The following is a 24,971-nucleotide window of genomic DNA, read 5'->3' as shown; positions in this document are numbered from 1 at the left end:
TGAGCATGGAAAAGGGCTCGGTGGTTTCATTTTTGCTCATTTGTTGGGTTTCAAGGGAACTCGTGGCACAGGTTTCTGAAGATACTAACCTAACACAGTGAATGTTGTTTCACAGGAGCTGCTGCCCACTTCGTTGGAAATCTCAAATGTGTATTGGCCACTGTCATGCAGTTCAGCTGAATAAAATTTGAGTTGGGCCACATTGTTTTTAAAACTTATTCGATACTTTTTACTAGCAACCAAAGGTCTCCCATCTTTGTACCATTTGGGCTTGAGTTCTGGGGTGCCTGTGACCGTGTACTCCAGTGTGGCTGGGTCTCCTGCCGTCACCTGGATCAGTTCTGCTCTCTCAACGATTTTGGCAGGTTCTACAATGGTATTAAACGGTTAGCATGCCGAAAAGTGCATTAAGGTTTCGCTTTAAATGGAAATATTGATTCTAAGTAAAAATGTTCCTACACGAACCTTTAACTATTAATTCCCCAACAGATGTTTGGCTTCCGGCTTCATTTTCAGCCAGGCATGTGTATTTGCCACCCAAACTAATCTGAACATCAGGGATTATCAGGACCGCAACACCATTAGAAAAGCTCATTTTGATTTTTCCATCTTCTTTAATGATCTCCTGTCCTTTCATCCATGCAACAGAAATGGGTTCTGACCCTCTCACGGCAGCTTGTAAGGTAACAGTTTGACCTGCTAGTGCAGTAAAATCATCTACTTTCTTTACAAAGGTTGGTGGTTCTAGTTAAAGAAAGACAACAGACAAAACGTATCAATTCCCAAGCACTTTCAACACCATATACATCTAAGTGTTTTAATCTAGATTACATTTATCTTTCCAATATTGCTATCCCATGGTGTTGGCCAATTAGAAGAATATATTGAAATTTAAGAAGAATGACAACTCCATCCAAGAGAAAGAAGCATAGAAGACACATGGTTACCAGCTGACAAAATGATTATAGATTATTCCATAATCCACTTTTGTTATCAGAGATTAAATGTTTACAGTGATCTCAGAATAAAGACTGGATGAAGGTCACTGGCTTTGTCCCCAAGGTCCCAGGTTAAACCAAAGGTGAAACATATTTTCAAAGATCAGGAGAAGAGAAGGCACCAGCTTTCCTTCCGTGGGTTAGGAAAGCTACCTTGACAATTTATTAAAGAGACATCATTATGTTCAAGCACTGACCTTTTAACAAATGTGTTGCAACGCAGCCACACTTCCCAACTTCATTAGCAACGACACATTCATAGTCACCCACGTCTGCACTATTGAAAGAAAATATCTCCAGGAACACAAGAGACTTCTGAGAAAACAACCTGTACTTTTTACTACTCCGAATTTGCTTCTTATCTTTGAACCAGCTAATTTCAAATGGTCCAGTGCCTGAGACTTCACACTGAAGAAGGGCATTCGTTCCTCTCACTATATCTGCAGGCTCAAGAGTTTTGATGAAAGAAGGAGGCTCTACAAAAGCACGAAAGCATCGTATAAGTAACGGGTTACCAGCAATTAAAAAGAAAATCTTGTCTCAGAAACACAAAGGACTCTGAGTAAACAAACCTTTGATAACTATTTCGGCACTGCAGCTGTCACTGCCAACATCATTCACCGCTTCACAAGAGTAATTGCCACTGTCTTCAACTTTCACATCCGTAATATCAAGCACAGCCTCAGAATTGACAAAAGACATTCGAATAGTGTTACTCTCATTAAGTTCTTTGTTATTTTTAAACCAAGTAACCTGGATCACAGGTGAGCCTTTCAGCTTGCAATGGAGGCGTGCTGATTCACCTGGGAGCATTAAATAAGAGGGATCCACCTTCTTCACAAAGGATGGTGGCTCTACAGGAAGTTAACAAAAAAGAAAAAGGAAAGAGATCTGAAGCATAAACTCCACAAAAGAAAAGTAGACATATTACAACCAAAAGACACAACACACATAAAATATCTCAATGAAAGTTCTGTAAAGGTTATGGTGCACTCAATAGCTCTCCCTGTTTCCATGATTATAAAACACTTTCCCAGTCTCTCAATTAAAAAACAAACAAACAAACAAACAAACACAAAACAAGCAAACTCGACTTACACAAAATACAATTTTATAAAAGAAGACAGTCCAGGGTCGCCTAGACACTCGACGTTCTTAGAAGAAATTTTAAGCAAGCTTTGTTAATGGCAGACAGCTTTAAAAGAACAAAGTGATTTCCAAAGATTGAAAACATAAAATCAAACAATGCCAGGATTTCCCCAAACCAAAACAATTTCTTGGATGAAATTATTTTAATAATGAAATGTAGGGGCTCCATTGTTTGCCAAAGATTTTCTACAGCGGCATCCTTAAAGAGAAGGAAGCGAAAGATAATATTCACGCATTTCTTACCTCTGATAGTCACTGTGGCTGAAGAGGAGCTGCTCCCAGCCTCGTTGGAAGCTGTACAGACATAGGTTCCTGAATCTTTTAGTTTGGCCAGAGGGATCTCAAGCGATGCTATTTTATCTTCAAAATAGATCTTATAATCTTTCCCAGGGGGGAGTTTTTGCCCATCTTTGTTCCATGTTACTGTAACTTTTCTGTCTTCGTCTACTTGGCACTCAAGGCGGATCTTCTTATTGATAGCTGATTGCACAGGCTCCAATTCTTTAATGAAACGCGGCTTGTCGATTATGATTAACTCAGCTTGGCAGATGTCAGCTCCAAACTTGTTTGAAGCTTTACAAGAATAAACTCCTCTATCTTGAACTGTAAGATTTGAGAGTTCTAAAATGTGTTTGTTTTCTGCATGTGAAATCTTGCGGTTAGGGGAAGGCGATAGTGCAGCGCCGTCTTTCTGCCAAATGGTTTCAATCACGGGGGTCCCTAACACTGTGCAGAGGAACTTGGCTGTCTTACCCACAAAAGTTGTAATGGACTTAGGTCTGGAGTAAAAGCTTGGTGGATACGCCTCTGCAAAAGAAATTTTTTCAACGTTACATTTTGTCTCCACGGAAGCTCTTGTTGTAACTATATATTCTAAGAAAGGGAGGAGATGAGTTCTATATTTAGATAGACATGAGACATTGTTTAAGATAGGATAATAAGATGAAAAGATCTGTCCAAGGAAAGGGATGAGTGAGTTCTTTATAGAGGAGTGAGACAACGCCTTATGTCTCTATTAAAGGAAAGAACAAATGTTGCTTTATCTAGCAGCAACATCAACTTAATACAGTTAAAAGATTTGTCCACTTTAGTAGTTGATTAGTTGTCTGAATTATTTGATAGGTAATTCAGCTGTTACTTTAATCCTGTAAATTAGAAGACTGTGTAAGAAGATAAAGAAAATGCACCTGACTCTTCTGAAGAGTAGGGACATTCATTAAGTGATACGAAGATCAAGTTAGTGTTGTGAAGTCTCTCTAACCTTCATGTCAACCATCAGCAACTCCTTAAATGGCCCAACTTTGAATTCATCCCCTAAATCATTTCAAACTTGTAAAAATATTTACACCAGTAATTTCCCATTTTCATTCTGCACTTTGAAGGAAGCCTTTCCAATTAAAAAAAAAATCTCTTCCTTCTTTTGCTCTTGTTATTTGAAAGTTCAGGTATTAGTCCTGTTACTGAACTGGCCTAATTTGGGAGAAGAGGTTTTCAAAAGTGTCCTTAAGAATACTGCCATGTAGTGGTTGCATGGAGACTCTTTGATCACAAAGTGAAACCAATAGATGGGTTATCAGGGATCTGGGTTTCAGATTTTCTGATATGTAAAAGAATTGCAGAGGTGAGGAAGCTACAGGGAACCCTGACTTTTCCAAGTCAAAGAGATGTGCTGTTTTTGCCTTTCCCCTTCATGCTTCTGTTGGAAAAGACCTGGGACTGTCCCTCCCAGATATTTAATGCATAGCTTCTCTCAAAAACACAGGTAATTGCTACCTAGACCCTAAGCCATAGTTTTTTTTTTGTTTTGTTTTGTTTTGTTTTAATGTTAATTTGTTTATTTTAAGGCAGAGATAGAGAGCAAGCAGGGGAGAGGCAGAGAGAGAGGAAGAGAATCCCAAGCAGCTCCGTGCTGTCAGCACAGAGCCCAACATGGGGCTCGAGTTCATGAACCTTGAGATCATGAACTGAGCCAAAACCAAGAGTCAGATGCTTAACCAACTAAGTCACCCAGGCACTCCTCTAAGCCATAGTTTATACTCATACTTTCCCTTGGAGGGAGAAAGCAAAAGAGAAAGACAGAGACAAAGAAAAGGAAAATGCTATACATTTTCTTTCTTTCTTCTTTAATCTTTCTTTCTTTCTTTCTTTCTTTCTTTCTTTCTTTCTCTTTCACTAATGAGGGAATTCAAACACTCAATGAGCATTAACTACTCAAAGTTATGCTGTTGGTCAATTAGGAAACTGAGAACAGAATATTTATATAGTTGCCCTTATTTTTAAATTAATAATAAAGCCTAGGGTGAGAATCCTAGTTTGTAGTCCTGTATTTTTATTAGAATTTAACTTTCATCTTATGATCTGGCTTTTTTCAGTTTGTAATTCTGTTTTTAACTGGTTCCAAATGATCAAATACATTGGGACTTTATTTTTTAGTAGCACCAAAGTGTCCTGAAATTTTTCATATTAAGTGCCACGCCAGGCCATGAGGAGTTATCCGAGGCATTTCCACAAAGCTAGTCATTTTTTAAAATAGAATGAACAAAACAACACCCTAAACCAAGCTTTCAGGTGCCACTGGTCACTTGATTCCTTGATGTTGTTTTCAAAATAATGTAGTTTTATTTTTTCTTTAGTTGCTCTTAGAAATATGACTCTAAATAATGATTTCTTGTCCCCCTATAGACTCTGCAGTACCTAGCCACCGTATTATAACTTGGCTATTGGTCTCTCCAGTTGGTAGGACATCCTGCACCTGTATAAAGAACAAAACAGGCAATGGTATGAAATGGGACAAGCACCTCAATGTATGTCATTTACCTGTCACAGTTAGGGTGGCCGTACAGCTGACACTGCCGTACTCGTTGGAAGCTTTGCAGGTGTACTCGCCACAGTCAACAACCTGGGTTCTCAGGATTTCCAGGCTGGAGACGTAATTTGAAGATCGGATAGAACACTTGTCACTTTCATAAATTTCTCGGCCAGCTTTAAACCACTGGAAGCGGACATTGGGGGCAGTGTGGATCTCACAGGTGAATTTGGCCAGGTGGCCCAGAGCTACCTCCAGGGGCTCGATTCTTCTCCTGATCACTGGGGCAGCTGCAAAGGGAAGCAGAGTCCATTAGCATGCCTCCTTAACAGGCACACCAGTTTTCTTCTAACTTCTGTTGCTGTTAATGAAGGAAAACAATTGAAATTGATGAGATGGATTGCAGCAGTTTAAGACAAGTGACTGGAACGTGAGAACAATCATTGAAGGTAAAAGAAGACAATAGGTAGCTTTTAACATCTTCAATCATTACTCTGCAGTGAATTGTGAAAAAAAATGATTAAAAGGTGATGCTATGGGCTTACATGCATAATAACATGATGTACTCTAAATATACCATGCTGGCTAGGTACACTGTGAATAGCATTTCGTAATGTGATATACTAAATACAGTGATGAAGTGAAAACAGCATCAAAAAAGAAGTAAAAATACGAAACACAAATGGACAATTAATCATGGTTATTTTGAGTTTAGGGATTAGACTGGCAATTTCAGAGGAGCTAGGTGTTCACTGACAGCTTTTATTGCATATTATTAAAGTATTTTGAAGTAAATATAAACTAAAAAAACCTGTTGGTATTATGAAACATATGAAAATACGTTTTATTTTAAAAATAAATAGCAACGTAGAGATGATGTACTACCCTGTAAGGCAGTCAGGAAAAAGGAGAAGAATTAATAACCATGATTATGTCTGTGATGTCATTCTTACTCTACACAAATTGCATCCTGGCAGAGGCAGGTAAGTGAAAACTCAGTGATGAAAACTAAAACATTACGATTCAGTGATTGTTAGAGCACGACCCACTTCATCCTTAAAAATCCAACCTCTTTTGACCACAGTGAGTTTTGCTGAAGTTGCTGTGTGTCCATGTTCATTCAAGGCCTCACAGGTATATGTTCCTTGATGTTCTTCTGTATTTACTTTGTCGATTACTAGCATGTATGTATTTTGATCTTGTAAACACTTGAACTTTTCATCTGAACACACCAGTTTGCCCTCATAATACCAATTCACCTCTTTGGCATTTGTTATGGATGACGTGAGGTTGACAGGGTCACCTTCCTCCATAGTAGTGTCCACCAAGGGCATGTGTATGACAGGACCATGTTCTTGGACTAAGCTGCCCTCATTTTCCTGTACCTCTTCGAGGCCAACCTCCCTGGTACCACTTCCGGGGGACTTTCCTTTTTCCTCTGATGGGTCTGGTGTCTCATCAGGGATAGCAGCTGAAGCAACCTCATCAGGGACATGTATGTTATCTTCAACTTTGATCTGACTTTCCACATGGAAACAGCTGACCTCTTCCACAGAGACGAGATATTTAGATTCGACTTCGGGTTCTCTGATTGTTTCGACCTTCTGTGAAACTGAAAAAGGACCCATTTCTCCTTGCAAGCCTGTTTTGCCTCCTTTCTGGATTCTGGGATCCTCAGCTGTTAAGATGTTTATTTCCTCACATATAATAGAGCACAAAGCATCCTTAAGTTCCGTTCTCAAGTTAGCCATTTGAGGATCAATGCCTTCAATAGCAATGGTTAATTCTTCTGTTAGCGACTTCACCGAGGTAATAAGGTAGGTGCACATAATGCGTTTGGGCTCTTGGGTGAAGTTTATGGCCTTGATCTCCACCCTTTCAATGTTTCTTAACCATTCAGAGAAAAGACTCGGTTGCTCACTGGCCACTGCTGCTTGCAAAGCCCTGCGGATCTGAATTTTGAGGTTTAATCGTTCTTCTTCTGGAATTCCAGAAAGCAAACTTTCCTTAGAAAGAGTGTCACTTACCTGCACCTCTTGCACACCATTTATCACCATGGGCTCTTTTTTACACTCACTGGTTTGGTTCAGGGGCGCTGCCAGGTTGTCAGAGTGCTCTTTGAGCAGTACCTGCTTTTCCTCACATGCTAGCGGAAACCTTAGGGACTTGCCTTCCTCAGTCCTGGCTGCAAAATCTTGCACTGCACTTTCCAGTTGATCTGTACTTTCCATCAAAATTTCACCTTCTGAGCATGTGTGTTCTGAAGGGATCTGGGGCTCACAGTTGACCTCAGAGATTGTGATGTCAAGACCCTTGAAACTTTCCATGCTGCCCTCAGCTAAGCTCTGACTCAGGATGAGAGCACTTTGTTCCTCCTGCTTTTGCAGAATCACTCTTTGCTCAGTATCCATTGCAGATACTGTCTTTTCTTTTGGTAAAAGTACTTCCTCAGCCACAGAGGTTGGATATGAATGGGCTGGAGCTTCTTCGATTGAAGATTGTGGATAACTCCCTTCAGGTTCAGCTAATAACGTTTTCAGAGGCTCCACTGGTAATGAAGTAATTTCCTCTATGGAGAGAGCACTTGGGAAGACTTTTTCAGTATCTGATAGGACCCCCTGTGACTCTGGCTCTTGAGGCACTAGAATATCTTCTTTGGGGAGGGTTTTCTGGGCCTGCACAATCTGCAGCTGTAAACTGGGAGACGGTTCCTTGATAGACTGAACATGAAGAGTGCCACTGATGGAGAGAAGTTCCCTGGTGCTGTCTGCATTAGGCATATTCTGCTCCAACGTGACTGTGGATTGCAGTTGTTCAGCCACTAAAGTAACTTGGCTACTCAGTTCTTTGGTTTTAATCACATGCTCATAAGAAAGCTGCTGGTTTTCTTCTGCAATTAAAGCAGCTTTCAAAACAGTATCCTTCACAAAAGCTGCAATTTCTTGCTCGGAGTCAAATGCCTCAATGGCAGGATCCTTTAATGACATCGGTGGAAAATCTTTAGTAGCCTCTGGCATGGGCTTTGCTTTACTGGGAGCATCAGTCACGTCTGGGTCTTCCAGAAGCACGAGAAGCTCTGCAGCACAGGTGGACTCACCCCACCTATTCTCTGCTTTACAGACATAGAGGCCACTATCTTCCCTCTGAGGGTCATTGACAATGAGCGTCCCGGAACCATCAGGATTATGAATGATGGTGTAATAAACACTGGTGTAAAGCTGTTTGTTTTCTTTGAACCACAAGACAGTGGGTGCAGGCTCTCCAAGTACTGTGTACTCAAAGATGGCAGGGAGCCCCTGAGCACAGTGAATTGGTTTGAACTCCTTAACAAAGTAAGGAGGACAGGGACCTTCAAACTTGTCCAGAATTTCTTCCACTGGTTCTGGTTCTGTCTCTTTGTGCCCCTCTCCTTTGGAGCTTATTTTTAGATAGGCACTGCATACTGTCTGTCCGTATTCATTACTGGCGATGCATGTATACTCTCCCTCATCCTCAAATTTGGTGAACAGAATGATCAGACTATGATCATTACCATCGAAAACAAATTTGTAGTCAGCAGAAGGGATTAACATCATTCCATTGAAGAACCACTGAATTTTAGGCTTGGGAATGCCAGTGACAGTAACAGACAGTTTAGCCACATCCCCTATGCTTATTTCAACATTTGACACTTCTTTGATGAAAACTGGAACATGGCCTTCCTTTTGGGAATCAAATTTCGTTGAATGAACTGGAGGTTCAGACAAAAGTTCAAGTGTTTCCTTTCTATTAGATAATTGAAGGCCAGAGCTATTGGTTTGGAATCCTTCTTCCTCAGCAGACAGAAGAAAACTAGAAAACTCTGTATGGGGAAAAATTATTATTATTTTATTATCAGTTTTACTTAACAACAACAAAAATATAGAAGTCAAAGAATTATGTACCAGCTGATGGCCTTCTTCTGCTTTATTCCTGGAATCGCTAGCGCATCTTGAGATTTACCAAAAAGCACATTCCTAATTTTTTAACCTTAGCTCATTATATCATATTATATAATTATAGATACTGTACTACTGCAACTTTCAATCCACATCACTTGTGTTAGAGGTTACAAATTTTAAAGCTGTTTTATGAGTTCCTCTTTGTGATATAAGGTTTGAAAACCTGCTGCCTCTATATTTATAATAAAAGAATCCAGGATTATTTAAATCAATTTCTAAAAAGATCCAGGATAGTTATTTACATTTAAGAATTTTCTTGAGTTCAGAATGATATCTATCTTCAAATTGAAGACCAATGATTTCCAAAATAAAACATCTATGTTTCAGTTACTGCTTATAAACTGAAGCTATTCTTAAAAATAAGAGGCTACAGAAAATACTTAATTTGAACTTGTAAGAGAACCACCTCTTTCAGTTACTAGAAATTCAGGCCTTCTTTTGCCGTGTAAATGGCCATATTATTTTAACAAAGCTTTATAATAAGGCTTTTGTTGTCAAGAAAATGGGAGAAGGAGAAATGAAAAAAAACAACTCCAACATTAAAAACTGGATTGTACTTTATTGTGTGAGAAATACCTACACACCATTATGGAACAGAAAAATAAAAGAGTGAACAACGGATATTCTTTAAACAGGATCATGGATGACAGGATGAAGGGCTTAATTTGATAACAAGGAATTCAGCTTTTCATTAAATCTGTTAGGAATGTAGAACAGCACTGTTGTTAATTGTTTTATTACCTTCCCCCAAAGAAGTATTATTATTTTATTAATTCACTCCCTTTGCATCACATGGAATAGCCAGGCCTTAATTCCTTTCTGTTCTGGTGTGGAAGCATTAGAAGTCACGACTCTAGTGTCTGTTGGCTTTAAATGTACTGGCAAACATTATCTACAGCATGTACACCACATACTTATTTATTTTTTCAATTAGTAAGCCAGAAAACCATTGATTAATTTCATACACTAATGGTCACCACTTAACTTTACATTTAATTTGTAACGTATAACTGATGTCCACTTTCCCTTCACTTGAACTCCCAAAATACCTGGAAAGGGAATGAGTGTGAATATAGTTAAATTACCCCAATTCACTAATATGTTGAAATATTTTCAGTTGTTTTCCCTTACTTCTAATATGGTGTTTTGACCATAAAAAATACAATAAATAAAATTCAAATGTGCTCAAACATGAAAGGTATAGTTAAAAATACATGTAGTAGTAGCAGCTAATAATTATGTCTAAACTCTAGTATACATAATACAATGAATTCTTTATCCAGCATCAGGGAAATTAATATTTCAGGCTTTTAAGTTATATGCCATTGACTCAGAAAAAAATTCTACTCAATTATCTACAACAATAAGTAAGCCAAGACTTATTTTTCTTTATTCAGTCATTGTTATTATTCTGAATATCCTCAAGTTCAATGCATTTGAAACTAAAAATTGTAATGAGCAAAATCAAATTCTTCCTTCCTGTCAATTTGATAAAATGTTCTTTCCTTTCCTTTCCTTTCCTTTCCTTTCCTTTCCTTTCCTTCCCTTCCCTTCCCGTCCCGTCCCTTCCCGTCCCTTCCCTTCCCTTCCCTTCCCTTCCCTTGTCCTTTTCCCTTCCCTTCCCTTGTCCTTTTCCCTTTCCTTCCTTCTTTCCTGAAACAGGTTTAGAACTGCCCCACCACTGTGCCAGCTATTGTCATGTTTCTCATGACCTGAATTTCTAGTTTATTGAAACATCCATTTTGTAACTAGGAGTAGAATAAATCCCTAAGTCCCTAAAGGGATTGATGATGTGATATATTACATTATACCCATACTTATTACCACAGATATTGTGTGCTCACTGGTTGAAACAGAAATGATTGTTCCACAATAGTATATCTGGATGAGTTATGGTGACTCAAAACAGGTAAAACAAATGTGTTTTTTTCTTTGGGGGGGGGTAAGTAGGGGAGGGGTATAAAGCCTGAATATATGAATTCTTTTGAATATTAAATTTAAATGAAGTGTTAAATTTTTTAGAATTAAAAGCAACATGTTTAATATGATCATGGTACATAAAAGTTGTTCACTGCAGGGACAAATACAGCTGTTAGGTAACAGTGAGTAATTTAGAATTAGACGGAGGAAAGATTCACAACTTCAGTATTATATTCTGTTGTTTTTCTCATCATTTGTTGCAAAACTAAAATTTATCCTAAACTATATTAGGAACAACACAGAATCACAGAGTTGAACAATCACCTCTGAGGTCTTTTGGTCCAACTCCTCATTTTCAGTTAAGAAAACTGAATTTTTTAGTATTTATTACATCTTTCCGTAAGAAGATTCAGGTTCACAGTGATAACATAGACACATTTTTAAGGATTCTGTGAATTTATTAGAATTATAATTTTGAAAACAAATTCACTTTAGGAACATATATACATCTTAAATTTGAATACTTATGAATTTCTAGTTTTAAAAATGAAATTCAGTAAAAATGACAAGAAAGCTGAATATCTTATTTGCATATAATCTGAAATACAAATTACCATATTGCTCACTACTAAAAATGTCCCCCCTTCTTTTTTCTAATTTTAAAGACTCTGAAATTGGTCTATGGTTTAAAATCTGTGTATAAATGTAATATAGTAGTTCCCACCCCTGCCCCCACCCCCCCCCCCACTCCAGGCCAATATCAAATGCTGTATTTCACACTTGATGCCATTTTAAAAATTGAGAAAATAGGGTATTCCCAAAAGTGGAAAGATTTTTCTTTGCATATTTTGCAAATGTCTAGATGAACTCCACCCAAAAAAGAAAGCACCATTGGTCCCTGCAAAACCAGCAAGAATTAAAATATTTAAGAAGGGGGACATTAATACTGAAAATATTTGTAAAAGAGCCAAACAAATATATTAAGATCGCAAGGTAAAACAGATTATAGAGTTAGTCATCAACTGGGTGAAGCTGGTTTCTGTTGTTTGTTTTGTCTATTCTAAGTCCAAGTCAGTATGCATGGATTTGGATGCAAAGAGGTTATAATTTCAAAACTGACTTACACTCAGAGCGGAGAGGAAATTTACCTTACCGATTTGTCCACGTGGTCATGTGACACGGTCTTCCATCTTACGTTTTACTTTACTTAAATAGCTTATCTGCTAAAAGAGAATGCATTCTACTGAAACTCTTTTGTGGAGGAGGAACGAGGGTAAAGCAGCAGTACAAACAGTTAGGTGGCCACAGAGATATTTAATTGCGTTTGATGATTCACAACAGAGTTGACACAGTGATGGTTCCACACCTTAGATGACAGACTATTTACATGTATTACAAACACAAGATTTCTCCAGAGAGAAACTGTTTTCCCAGGCGTTTTCCACGTATTGAATTCAAATCGAGTAGACCTATTTGGAAATTTATTGGATCGATCTAATTTGGGAAATCTGGAGCACTCGAATCGATTCACTACTTACTGAGGCACCGAAACATTGCACAGGAAACTAAGTTAGGGTGAGGGCCGCACAGGTCTCCGCCATTCCTGACTTGTTTGTAGCCACACACCTGTACTCACCTTCATCATCTTTTACTAAGCTTGTTATGAATAGGTTGTGGAACCCTATGCCACTTTCCTCAGCGCTGAACCTTGTACCTTGCACCAACCTCCCATCTTTGTACCAGTAAACTGTGGGTCTTGGAGAGCCACGAACTAAACACTGGAAATAAGCTGCGGTACCTACAGGTGCATAACAGTCAGAAATACCTTTGATAAATCTGGGAGGCCCTTCCACCACCTGAAATTCAAAAAAGCTGTCTGAATATTTGCTCTTTAGGACTAATTCTTCCTTCATACTGCTTAAAGTCACTTTACTTTTCTTTGTCGTCATAGCAAACATTTCAGAATCTCCCATGGTGAGGAATCCCCGGCAGATAGCCTCTCCTACTCGATTGATAGCTCTGCACCTATATGTTGCACTGTCAGACGGACAGACATTTCGAATTTTAAGGGTGTGACTTCCCTTCTCCTCACTGATCACATATTTGATGTTATCTGGCTCGATACACATATATTCTTTATACCATTTAACTTCGGGACTAGGGATGCCTATGACTGAACATTTGAACACAGCGTCTGAATTTTCTGGAATTTTAAAATCACAAATAGGCATTATAAAGCGAGGAGGCATTTCAAATACTTCTAAATCAATTTTTAAATCTTTGTCTTCTTCTTCCCTTGAAGCCATACTTGGATCTGCTAAATTCAAAGGTAGAACATCCAGACTCACAATCATGCTTTTATGATCAGGAGTAAATTCAGGAACTGTGACTATTTTCACTTGCTTCTCAAATTCCTTAACATCCTTTTCACTTAGTTCAACTTCCAGGACAATTTCTTGAGGAGAAGGTGTTCTGGACGATGTAGTGTTTTCCAAATCAAACTCCATGACATGCTGATGTGTTACTGGAGGTGGGAGAGCCACTGCTGTTTCTCTTTGGGGTACTATGTCTACATTGGCAAAGCTCTTTGCTTCCCCTATGATGTTTACTGCATGGCACATGTACTCTCCTGCCTCTCCTTTTTGAATGTTAGAAATTTCCAAAGAACACACATTACCCACCCTTTCTATTTTGATTCTTTCATCTGGCTCGAGCAAAGATTTATTTCGATACCATTTCACACCAGGAACTGGAATGCCCTCAACTTCAACAATGAAGCCTAATGTTGTGTTCTCATATATCTTCCTTTTGGTCAGAGGCTCAATAAAAGATGGGGGCATTTCATTGTCTTTTGGTTCAATGGCTTCATTGGGTGTGCCAAATGAATCAGAACGCCATAGTTCATAAGCTGAACTTCTCTCTTCTGTAGGTGTATGAAAATGTTCATTTGGTGTACTGTCCTCCCTTTCTGTTTTTGATGAGTATCTTTTAAAGTTTCCAGTGGGGTTTGGTCCTCCAGTAGGAATAGAATATTTTTCAACCGTTTCTCCTCCTAAAGGTGTAGAATATCTCTCTAGTGTCTCTCCTGGGGGTGTAGAATATCTCTCTAATGCCTCTCCTGGGGGTGTGGAATATCTCTCTAGTGTCTCCCCTGGGGGTGTGGAATATCTCTCTAGTGTCTCCCCTGGGGGTGTGGAATATCTCTCTAGTGTCTCCCCTGGGGGTGTGGAATATCTCTCTGCTACCTCGCCTTCGGAAGGTGTTGAGTACCTTTCGGCAGCTTCCTCTAAAGGTGTGGTTCTTGCAATAGTCTCACCTCCTGAATTTGTTGAGGATTGTTTAGTTGTATCTGAAGGAGTAAAATATAAATCAGGAGACTTTGGAGTTTCAAAATGTTCAACAGAGGATGGTGGGGTATAAAACTGATCTAACTCAGGGATCTCTTCACTGCTTGTACTTCCCACATCAATCGAAATATCAGATTCAGGAGAAAATGGGCGACCTAATGTTTCCTGTTGTTGGTTGTAATATTCATACACAGTGCTGAAAGTTACTTCTTCAACCTCCATTGATGTGATTGATTCACTCTGAACATGCTTTGCCTTGCATGTGGTGTCTTTCATTTCAGGAACTTGGTGCTTTCCAGCAGCAAGTAAGTATTGTGTTAGGGAGGTCTCAGAGTCCATTACTTCTGCTGTATGTGCTTCATCCAATTTAGGTAGATTTTCAGACAAACAAGTTTCTATCTTTCCTTCTTCTGTAGCGGAGAAACAAGTTTCATTCTGAACTTGAACTTCTTCATAGCATTTTTCTTTTCCAAAGGCATCACTTTTTTCACTAGTTTGTTCATTTGGATTCTGCTGTTCCTCAGTCGTCAAGAATGGAAAGCTCAAGGAGACTTTTCTGTGGCATGTAGCTGCCTCATGATCATCACCACCTTCGTGGTCTCCCAAAATTCCAGTGACGTATCCCTGTGTCTCTCCACCCTGCTTTTGAAATGGGGCCAACTCTGGTTCCAAAGTATGCTCTTCTTCCACTTCATGAACCTCTAAAAGCTTTTCCTCACTTGCTGCTTTTTTCAAATGTGAAATGAAACTTCTATCTCCATTTTCTAGAGAACTTTTTTTCTCAGAAATATCCATTTCTCCAACATCAGTAGATGAGGTTTGAAGTGGGGCCCATGATTCACTGTGGGTTTCTTCAGAAAATGATTTAAGAGAAATATCAGTATGTGAAATTTCTAAATTGTGTTCCTGTGTATGTTTTTCCAAATAAAAGGTATTTTCATCCAAATGACTTTTCTCCATCACAGTCCTATTTGAAAACCCCTGACTGGAAGAAATTTCTGGATTGGTGAATATGTTATCTTGTACACTTTTAGAGGTATTTTGTGTTTCGGATTGCAATGCTTCAGTGCCAGCAATTTCTTCTTGGTAAGGTGTTTCCTGCTGCCTAGTTTCTTGCCCTTGAAACTCCTTTGCTGGATCTCCTATATGAGAATACATTTGTTTTAGATCAAATACAATGTTCTCAGCACCAGCTATTTCAGAAGCAGGACGTTGGATTTTAAAGTATGCTTCTGGTTGACTGCCATCTAATGCTTGGAATTTTATATTTGCATTTTCTATTTGAGAGTGGAATTGCTTTAAGTCAAATGTAATAGGTACTTCATGTTCAGTCCTTTCAGAAATTGTAGACTGATCTAGAAGACCTGTTTCCTTTGGTTGTTCCCTCTCTTGCACTTCAAATTCCTTAAGAGTTTGAGAAGAAAGCAGCTTTAAATTCATCACAATGTCAGAGGAATCTGGTTCAGTGTTTGGAGACATTGTCTCTGCCTGACTTAGGTTACTTGATCTTGAGTCTCTTGGCTTCAATGGAAAATCCCTGTCACCAAGCTTCCTTTGAGGAGGATTGACAAATTTCCTGGTCAGTCTTTTTTCTAGAACCCCTTTTTCTACACGTTGTAACTTTTCAAATGCAATGATTCTATGCTTCACTTTTTTTCCTGGGTAATACCTCTCTTCACCCAGGGGTTCTTCATACACAATGATAGATGGATCTTTTGTATCATAACTATCAGAAGTTCTCTCAGAGTAGATATTTGGTAAATAGTCACGTAGGGCATATTCTTGCACATCTTCCCTTTCTGCTTCAAGTTTTCCAAAATCATTTTTTACCTCTTTTCTAATTTTTTTAACTTCACTGATATCCTCGACAAATGGATAAACAGTACCCTCTACTTGGTACCGCTTTGATTTTTCACTTATATGTCCCTCTTTTCCCTCACCCTGATATTGTACGAGTTTGGCTCTGACAGGCTTGTTAATTTTTGTGGCTCTAGAAGCACCCTGCATAAATCTAGGTAGTTTTTCTCTGGAATATGTGCAATGAACCTGGGCTTTCTGGTCTATCTGTTCAGTTGTCTCAAAGCTTTGAAAACATTCCCTTACAGAATATTCTTTTATATTGGATTGGGGAGTAAAAGGACCAGGTGGGTAATCATAAAAACGCGCCCTCACAGATTCTCCCTGAATTTGTTGATTTTTGGAATATTTTGCATAAATTCCACCAATATTTCCTAATCGACTATATTCCCTGTGAGTGTCAGGTTCCACTGTCAGATCTGAAACACTCTCAGCTGTTCCTGAATTGTTTTCAGCAACACACTTATATTTTCCAGAATCTTGAGAATTGAGGTCATTAATATATAATCTGTGGCTAAAATGAACTTCTTCAAACTGAAACTTGTGGTTCTGCTTTAACATGACTCCATTTTGAAACCATGTTACAACTGGCTTAGGCTCACCAGATAACAAACATTCAAGTATTATGGAACCCCCCTCTCCACACCTGATATGCTTCGGCATTCCCTGTAACATTTTTGGTGGCTCGTTAGTAATATCAGATGAAAATATAAATTTGTGTTTTGGTGACCGAGAAGCTTCATCTTGAGGTCTTGCTTTAGCTCCCAGCTCCTCGGGGTGAAACGGTTCTCTGGACTCTTTATCCTGTTCTGGGGTGGGAGTAGCTGCTGTTATCTGAATTTCTACAGGGAAGGAAAGCAATTCTACATCTGCAGAGGGAGCACGTGGGGGGTTAGCGTGTAACATATGGAGATTTGTTTGGCCCTTTTGTCTCAAAGATGGATGAATGCCTTTTGTTTGGTCAAACACCAATGCCAGCTCCTCTTCCTCATCCGTGTACTCATGAAACACAGGGACTCTATGTGCTTCGACACCGTGCCCTTGTTTTGCTTTCACTTTAAGTGTGCCAGTTGTTTTTACTGTTCCATATTGGTTAAACAGCACACAGGTAACAGAACCTTCGTTTTGAGGAAGAACAGAAGAGAAAGTTAATATTGAATAGTTTTCCGAGGTCTGAGAGATACAGCCTCGGTTCCGGGGGATTGGTATATCATTGCTGTACCACGTCACTATGGGTGGAGGATATCCTTGAAAGTGACACACAAATTTACAACTGTCCCCTTCATAAACTTCTTGAGATTCAATTTCTTGAAGAAATGAAGGTGGGCAACGTTGTGGATGCTTTTGGAAAGGACTTTCATAAAATCGTGCATTTTCTTCTTCTTGTTCAGGTTTGAATTCATCAACTTTTGTGGAAATAGAGTGCTGTAATTCTCTCAAATCATCCTTTCTTATTCTCACACTATCTCGTTCTTCATTTTCTTCAATATTTATAACCGGACCAACAGATTCACTGGCATGTGGCATAATAACTTGGGGCACCTTTTCAGGAGTCTCATAGATTTCCTCGTTCTTATTTACAACAGTGATATATCTAGATGACTCTCCAATTTCAGTTTTGGTCATAATTTCTTCAAGTGGTTTTCTTGCTCGGGTCTCCTCACTTACTAGAATCTGACCATATAAATGGTCTTTCTGTAGATTTTCTCTTAGAAATGCCTCTTGGCTCATTCTTATTTCAGTCTGGAGAATTTCTTCATCAACAGTAGTTTGAAAGCTTGTGGGAGGTTCTCCAGATGCTACATTTTGATCCATTTGATTAGAAAGGACATGTGGATTTGGGACAATACCCTCGCTTGAAGGATCTACCTTGTCCCTACCTTCGGCTAGATCAGATACAGACCTGCTTTCCATCTCCTCTCTAGACAGCAGAGTGTCTTTATCGCTAGCTTCACTTCTCAGAGTTCTCGAGCTGATTTCCGATGACATTTCTGAAAGAGATAATTTCTTTTTCTCCGTTAAGATTTTTCTAGCCTCCCGTAAACGTTGCAACTTCGTTTTGGTCTCCTCATCCAGGAAGCTTTCACCTACATTAAGCCATTGCCTTAGGTCAGGTTTACTTTCTAAATATTCTTCATCACACAGAAAGTCAGTTTTCTTGCCCGGACTTACTGTCTTAAAGTGTATAGTTCGCATCAATCCCATTTGTTCTACATCTTGTTTTTTGTTAAAGGGAGAGCCCGTAAACCTCAGGCCTACCTTTATCCTGTCTTCTCTCCTTTCAGCTAAAGCCTCCATATTCTCATGTGTCTGTTCTGCCCTTTTCAGAAATTCTAAACATTTCTCATCTTGCCCTTTTTGCATAACAAGCAATGATGCCGTTGATTCAGCGGACCCTTCACTATTAACTGCCAATAATCTATAACTTCCAGAATCTCTGTGCTGGACACTTTTAACCTCTAAGCTGGAAGAGTGATGATGTAAATCACTCTCAGTTTTTATAACCCGTCGAAGACCTGTTGGGATAGGTCGGTTGTTATGAAACCAAGTCATTTCTGGAGTTGGCCAGGCAATTAATTTACACATGAAAACAACGGGTTCGCCCTTTAAAACATATTGAAATGTAAGTTTTTGGGTAAAAGAAGGCTTGAAATATTCGGGCCAGGAGCTTGTAGATGATATTCTACTTGCATATCGTTTAGCAGCCATGGAGCTGTGGTCGAAGTCTTCAGAATCTGAAAAGGCGTCGCGTGCATCTCTTTCTGAATGTTCAGATTCTCCCTCAGAGGACAATTCTGAAAGAAAAATTAAATTATAAAGCATTTTACTATTTTCCATAGTATTTGAAAAAGTTGAAAATAAATGAAATTGCAAAATAGGAAATAAAATAAAATGCATGCTACAGATTCTCACAAATCCATAAAAAAAATTCACTCACCATATTTGTTCGAATAAACGCAACACCATGCTCTGTTTAAAAGATTCTGACACGAAAATCGTTCGTTGTCTGGTCTTTTCTTCAAACTGTTGAAATTTCTTCTTGAACAAGCAAAAATGCATTTCAAAATAACATGTTCCTGTGCATGTTTGTTTTGAGAGCGGGAAATCTTTGTTCTTTTGGTGGCTAAGAGGAAAATCTTACCTGACTTGCAGAGAGTGGAATAAACGCCCTTTCTGATCCTTTTGATTGTTGGATTAAATTATTATCTTTTTGAGCATTAACTATTTAAAAAAAATCTGCAAGAACTTTAACCATAAGTAATTAGCTAAAATAAAATGAGAAGGCGTTTATTCGAACTAATACAGCCATAAAGTCACAACGTTACGCAGAGAAAAGCAGGCAATAATGATCACGTAAGGCAGCTATCTGCAAGCCAGTGTAAGAGACAGATCAATGTTAAAATGATGTATGTGCATGAAGTGTAAACCAGAATGAGAATGTAACATTTTCACACATCCTAAATGAAGTAGCATTTCAATCATCGTAATTCATTCATGACATTGCATTCTGAGACTGACAGCTAGGTGATTGCCTATTGTTCAATTTAACTCGCTGCGATTTTGAAAACAAACTTCCACTAATTGATTTCATGCATTAAGATGACAACTTTTTCTGATACACACTTATGAAAATGGCTGCAAACATGAAGTTGAAAATGGCTGATAAATTTTAAATATAAGACTTTAAATCACTGTCAAACAAATTACTGTGAAATGCATGTAACCATCAGCATACTAAACCAGGCATGCGACATAGTAATATATACTCTAAGAGATATATTTGTACATCTATGTCATTTTTCTCAATATTACTAAGAGAAAGTAGGCAGGTCAAGGATTCTATTAATCCTTCAGAATTTCTACTTAAATCTCACATCCAGTATAACAATACCTTTCATCTCCACCTCAATCTCCTCTTCAATCCTCCCATGCAAAATTGATTCTGGGGCTAAAATGGGAAAACATATAAAGAGATTTTAATGATTAACCTGGTATACTTTCTGCCTCAATTCATATATTCATATAATTATAATTTCCTCTTCATTCTAGTAACAGAAAACTATGTCCCCCAAGTGCACCCAAAAAATCCATGCCAGACAAATCAATGAGCTGATAAAGTACATGACAATGTTGGCAGAAAGATTTTAAAACATTTTTATTTTAGGTTCTCTATGAAATTTCCACTTTTAGTTTCATAACTCCCCATGCCTTTACATGCATTCCAAAAAGCAATCCATCAACTAAAGGAATATTCTCTTTTTTAAAAATAAAAATGTCCTATCGATGGAACACTTGCTAAGAGAAGGAATCACATTTAGAAGGAACATGCATTTTCTAACTTGCCGCCTTTTGCCGAGGGCTATTCTCAGGTTTTCCTGCAGAATTAAGCGTTTCCTGCTAGTAAATATGCCTTTCATTTGGACCACCTTTAAAACTTGAGACTACACAAAGTCTGGTTACATATTAAGGAGCAAAACAGAGTCCTCAAGTCAAAATAGCTTTTATTATATAGGGAAAAGGCGCAGGCTTTAGACACAATCATCTCTGGGGCAGCTTCCTGGGAAAGGTGGGTGCCCTGGTTCCCTCTTGTTCTTCTGTCCATCCGTGTGGAACTGTGTGGGAACACGGGACTCCATGGCTCCTCCGTTCCTTGTGGGCTTTGGCATGAAGTGAATGACAAACTTGCTGTTTTCCTTGACGATTCTCTCTTTACTTCATGGGTTGTTTTATTTTGTGACTCTTTGTGTGTTTTAAAACTTTTAGTGTCTGAACCAAGGGCAATTTTTGTAACTGTTCTGGTTTGCGATTCGTTTGCTAGGTGAGAATAAAGTCAGGAAAAGTAATAAATTAGCTGTGTTTGTAAGAGTAAAACACACGCTGAATTTAGAGAAGGTGATGTGTCATTAGGATGAGAAGGAAAGCAGCATGTTAGTTCCCAAACTAACATATGATATATCTATACTTTTACGTACAGAAGAACTACTCAAACAGACTTACAGGGTTTACCTTCCTACTTGATCTTTGCGGATAACTACTCTGCCTACGTAGAGTTACAAGGCCAAAGTAAAAGAGGAACATGTAAAGACTGGTCTTATGTGCGATAATTAGATAACTGTGCCTGATCCTTCATTCTTCAAACACTTAAAAGTGGCTTATCTTTTCACTTTCTTAAGTACCAGTGAGGCAGTCTGGACTTCCCAAGAGAAAAATGCTCATGCTCCAAGAACACTTTAATGATATAATCCATTAGAACTGAGTGAACTAGAAATCCTGTGGCAAAAATGTCCAGCTTAAATCCACTCTGGCCATGTGCTGATCGAGCATGTACCATGGCCCTACATTCCTTAGGAAACGAGTTGAAAGACCTACATTGTTCCTACCTCCACAACACAGCCAACTCTCAATTATATGGCTGCAGAAACCGTCATGGTTGTCACCACGTCACCTCCAGATAAATAATCACTATGTGTGATTATTGCACTAGCCAGCAGCTATGGTGAAATTGAGGGTCAACTCTTTGGATGGTGGAATTTTCCATCTAATTTGCATAACTAGCTTTCAGTTCTGGAGCTATTCCCTTTGAAGCCTATGAAAATGTTACCAGAAAGAGCTACAGAACAAAATGTCAGATTAAGAGATAAAAAAGACTCCTTTGGGAGAATGAGGATTACAGATATATTAAATGATATATGAGACTCTGTCAAAATTCAGAGCCAAGATGGCTGTCATATAGCACCGTACTATCCCCTGCTCGTCTCTAATATTTCAAAAATGGATGGAGAGATCAGAAAAGACCTTGAGGCCACAGTCTCCACCGACCCCTGGAGATGCTAGAACTTCTTCCATCAGTTACCTTTCACGGGACTCAGTAAAGACTCTTTGCTTACAGACATACAGCATGGGATTCTAGCACCTGAAGAATAACTTTCCTGTTTCATTAGTATCTAAGAGGAGGTCCATGGATAAAAGGAACAACTTATCTTTCTGAGACAAATTTATTCATTCCCTTCCAGACATGGTGGCAAATCAAGCACGATAACAATAAAAATAATAATCTTGCCATGAGATAATTCTAGAATTCCAGGAAGATCTGAGACTTTGAAGCAGCAGCACCTATTAAGAAATAGCTATAGACTCCTAATTTTGGTCCAGACAGAGCCCTATCATTATCAGTGCACAATTTTCTATTGCTCCTTATAAACATCTAGAACTTCCAGATCTGCAAACAAAGGGCAGATGAGAACTTTTGAGCCTCCTAATATTAAAATAATTAAATTTAAGCTTGGCGCAGTATCAGGCACAATAATAAATAATCAATAATTGATTAACTGTAACAGCTTGACCTTCTTCAGTGTGCCTCATAGGGGGCATATTTGGGAAATACTAGGAAAAGCATCACACGTGAAATAAACCATAACCTTCTGAAATGAGATTTGAAAGTTACACTTCCTTGAATCTAGACTGGAAACTTAAAAATGTTCATCACAAGTCTGGCCAATAACTTGGCTGACTTTCGTGAGTCTTTTACGAATAGAGTGCTAAGTTAGAGATATTCTAATTAATATATTCATTGATTCAATTTGCACAGCAGAAAAGCTGCATAAAGCGATGGGGATGAAATGAAGCAAGTCAGAGCTAAAAGCCAAATAAGCACCTTCTACGCTTAGTACTGCTGACGTTGTCTTCTCTCCATACTCATTGTGGACACTGCAGCTGTACAGTCCTTGGTCTACCAGCTGAACGTTACATATGATAAGAAACTGAATATTTCCACGTTGTGACTGCTTCACTCTTTCAGAGTCCTCGATCTTTATGCCTTCGTGAGTCCAGGTTACATCAACAGAGGATTCATCTTGTAAGACACAGAGGAATTCAGCAGTGTCGCCGCACCTTACAGAGAGGTCCTGAAGCTGCAGGAGAATCTTTGGTGCCTCACCCACTGCCTCTTCAGCATAGTTCCCAGATAACTCAGTGCTTTCTGCAATTTGTGAAAGGGACGCAGTGTGGCGCAACTCTACATTTTGAACCGATGCAGCTGTGTGGATGGAACTTTGAGATACACTTTCAAAAACCTGTGATTCATATTCATATGATGATCCTTGAAATGACTTAATTTCGTTTTGGGATAGTTTGCTCTCCTGCTTTGTGAAAGAGGAATCTGCCACTGCCTGGGACTTGGTGGACTCTCTTACATCTTTCCCAGAACTCTGCCTAGCTAGGGCTTGCACTGTATAATCAAGTGACAAGAAAAAGAAAAGAATATTAAGATCTAAGCTTTGTCACTTGGTTAGGTTAGTAACATAAAATGGCATGGAAGATGAAGATGGAAGATGTCATTGTCACCTGGAAGCAGCATGCCAAATGGAGTATGCTCTAGGATGTCAGATCATACAAAAGAAAGTTCATTCCCAGTGACCCAGTGATGAATGGATGATGAAGGCTCATGCGATGCCATAGCGTCTCTGCGTCCTTCCTTCTGTTGTCACTGCAGCTAACCAGAGTTACATAGTCTCTCTCTCTCTCTCTCTCTCTCTCTCTCTCTCTCTGTCTCTCTCTCTCTCTCTCTTTTCCCTCTCCTGGGATTCCATTTGTCCTTCTTCTTCTGCATACTTTATAAACAATATACAGCAAATGGATCATTAATGATCCAACCACGAGATGTTGTTTAGAAAAGTAAAAACATCAAGCAAAGCTGATGCCTTAAAAAATACTAGTGTACTACGCAGAATATACACTTCAGTGAGATTTTAATTGCATAGGTTAACCCATAATTGAGAACTAAGGAGGACTTGTTGGGTGTTATTTTATTAGTAAATTATCGACTGACCACACTATGCAATGAGACAAACAGTAGAGACTCTCATTAGTAACAGTGGGAGTAGGAGGTATGAAGCAAATCCAAGTCTTTAAAGCAACATGAGCTTTACCTTTTGGAGTCACTGTGAGTGTAGCTGCACAAGAGGCTTCCCCAGCACTATTGGCGGCTTTGCAAGAGTACTGCCCAGCATGCTCTGAGTAAGCATCAACTATAAGCATTAAAGCCATGCCTGTGGACTCCTCAAAATGGAAAACTACATCTTTTGTTGGTAGAATTGGCTGCTGGTTATGAAACCACTGGATTTCTGGCTTGGGAATGCCAAAAACCCTTGCATGAAATCTGACTGTCTCCCCGCTGTGCACCCTGAGGCTTGATAGAGGCTGGATGAAGATGGGCTTTTGGCCAAGGGAGTCCTTCTTAAATGAAACTGACGAAGAAACATGCCATTGGGAGTTTGATGTAACTTCTCCAAATTTGCTAAATCCTGAAAAGAAGCATGCCAACCTTTAATGTCTTACCCTGCATTGAAACCAGAACTCATTTGGAGTTGTCTACAGATCTGTCGTAAATTGTAATGGCGGACTAGAATCCAGACCAATCTTAATGCCTTGTCAACGTATGACATTATTGGTTCCAAGTCACACATGTTCACTTCCATTTTCCAGACAAACAAATGGAGACATAAATAGTCTAAGAAACGTCACCGTATTGTTTGCGAAGGCAGTAGTGAAGTACACGATTTAGTTTAGGTATTCTTGTTTCCTGTTTTTATTTTTTTCCCCTCTGGTTATAAAATCAGATTTTCTGTTTTGTAAACCACTTTAAATTGATTATTAAGAAAATATCTGATTCTTATTGTATTTAAAATTAAGGGAAAAATCAAAGTTGCCTTCAATCCTTATGTATTTGTACATAGTTAAGAATACATAGACTAAATTAGCTCAGCAAAAACAGTCTGACTGTATAAAAATATTGTTGTTATCTTGTTTTGAATCAAAGTGCTCCCCACTGCCAGGGAAGTGTTTCTGATTGCAGTTTAAAAGCCCCAAATATCAGAAATGCTAAACCATCTTTGGACTGGGCCCCTTAACCTGA

General features: G+C 38.8%; 1 protein-coding gene across 6 annotated transcripts in view; it reads right to left on the bottom strand.

The window, feature by feature from the left end:
- The window catches only part of TTN (titin), a 273,279-nt gene that overhangs the window by 201,042 nt on the left and 47,266 nt on the right, over positions 1-24,971 (bottom strand). Inside the window, exons 44-51 of one of the 6 annotated variants that reach the window (XM_047083326.1) lie at positions 19,950-20,006; positions 6,023-8,794; positions 4,965-5,243; positions 2,391-2,954; positions 1,571-1,852; positions 1,196-1,474; positions 466-744; positions 90-368 (exon numbers count right to left, since the gene is read on the bottom strand). In XM_047083326.1, coding sequence (XP_046939282.1) covers positions 90-368; positions 466-744; positions 1,196-1,474; positions 1,571-1,852; positions 2,391-2,954; positions 4,965-5,243; positions 6,023-8,794; positions 19,950-20,006 — 4,791 coding nt within the window. Of the gene's footprint in view, positions 1-89; positions 369-465; positions 745-1,195; positions 1,475-1,570; positions 1,853-2,390; positions 2,955-4,964; positions 5,244-6,022; positions 8,795-12,418; positions 18,853-19,949; positions 20,007-20,481; positions 20,485-22,712; positions 23,286-23,985; positions 24,361-24,971 lie in introns of those variants that run through there. The other 5 variants (XM_047083327.1, XM_047083328.1, XM_047083329.1 and 2 more) reach the window with 5 other exon arrangements.

Source organism: Lynx rufus, unplaced genomic scaffold (genome assembly GCF_022079265.1).
Source record: "Lynx rufus isolate CCGP_SWC_20201006 ecotype Redwood Valley unplaced genomic scaffold, mLynRuf1.p SCAF_2, whole genome shotgun sequence".
Taxonomy (NCBI): Eukaryota; Metazoa; Chordata; class Mammalia; order Carnivora; family Felidae; genus Lynx; species Lynx rufus.
This window is presented reverse-complemented; position numbering and strand designations above follow the sequence as displayed.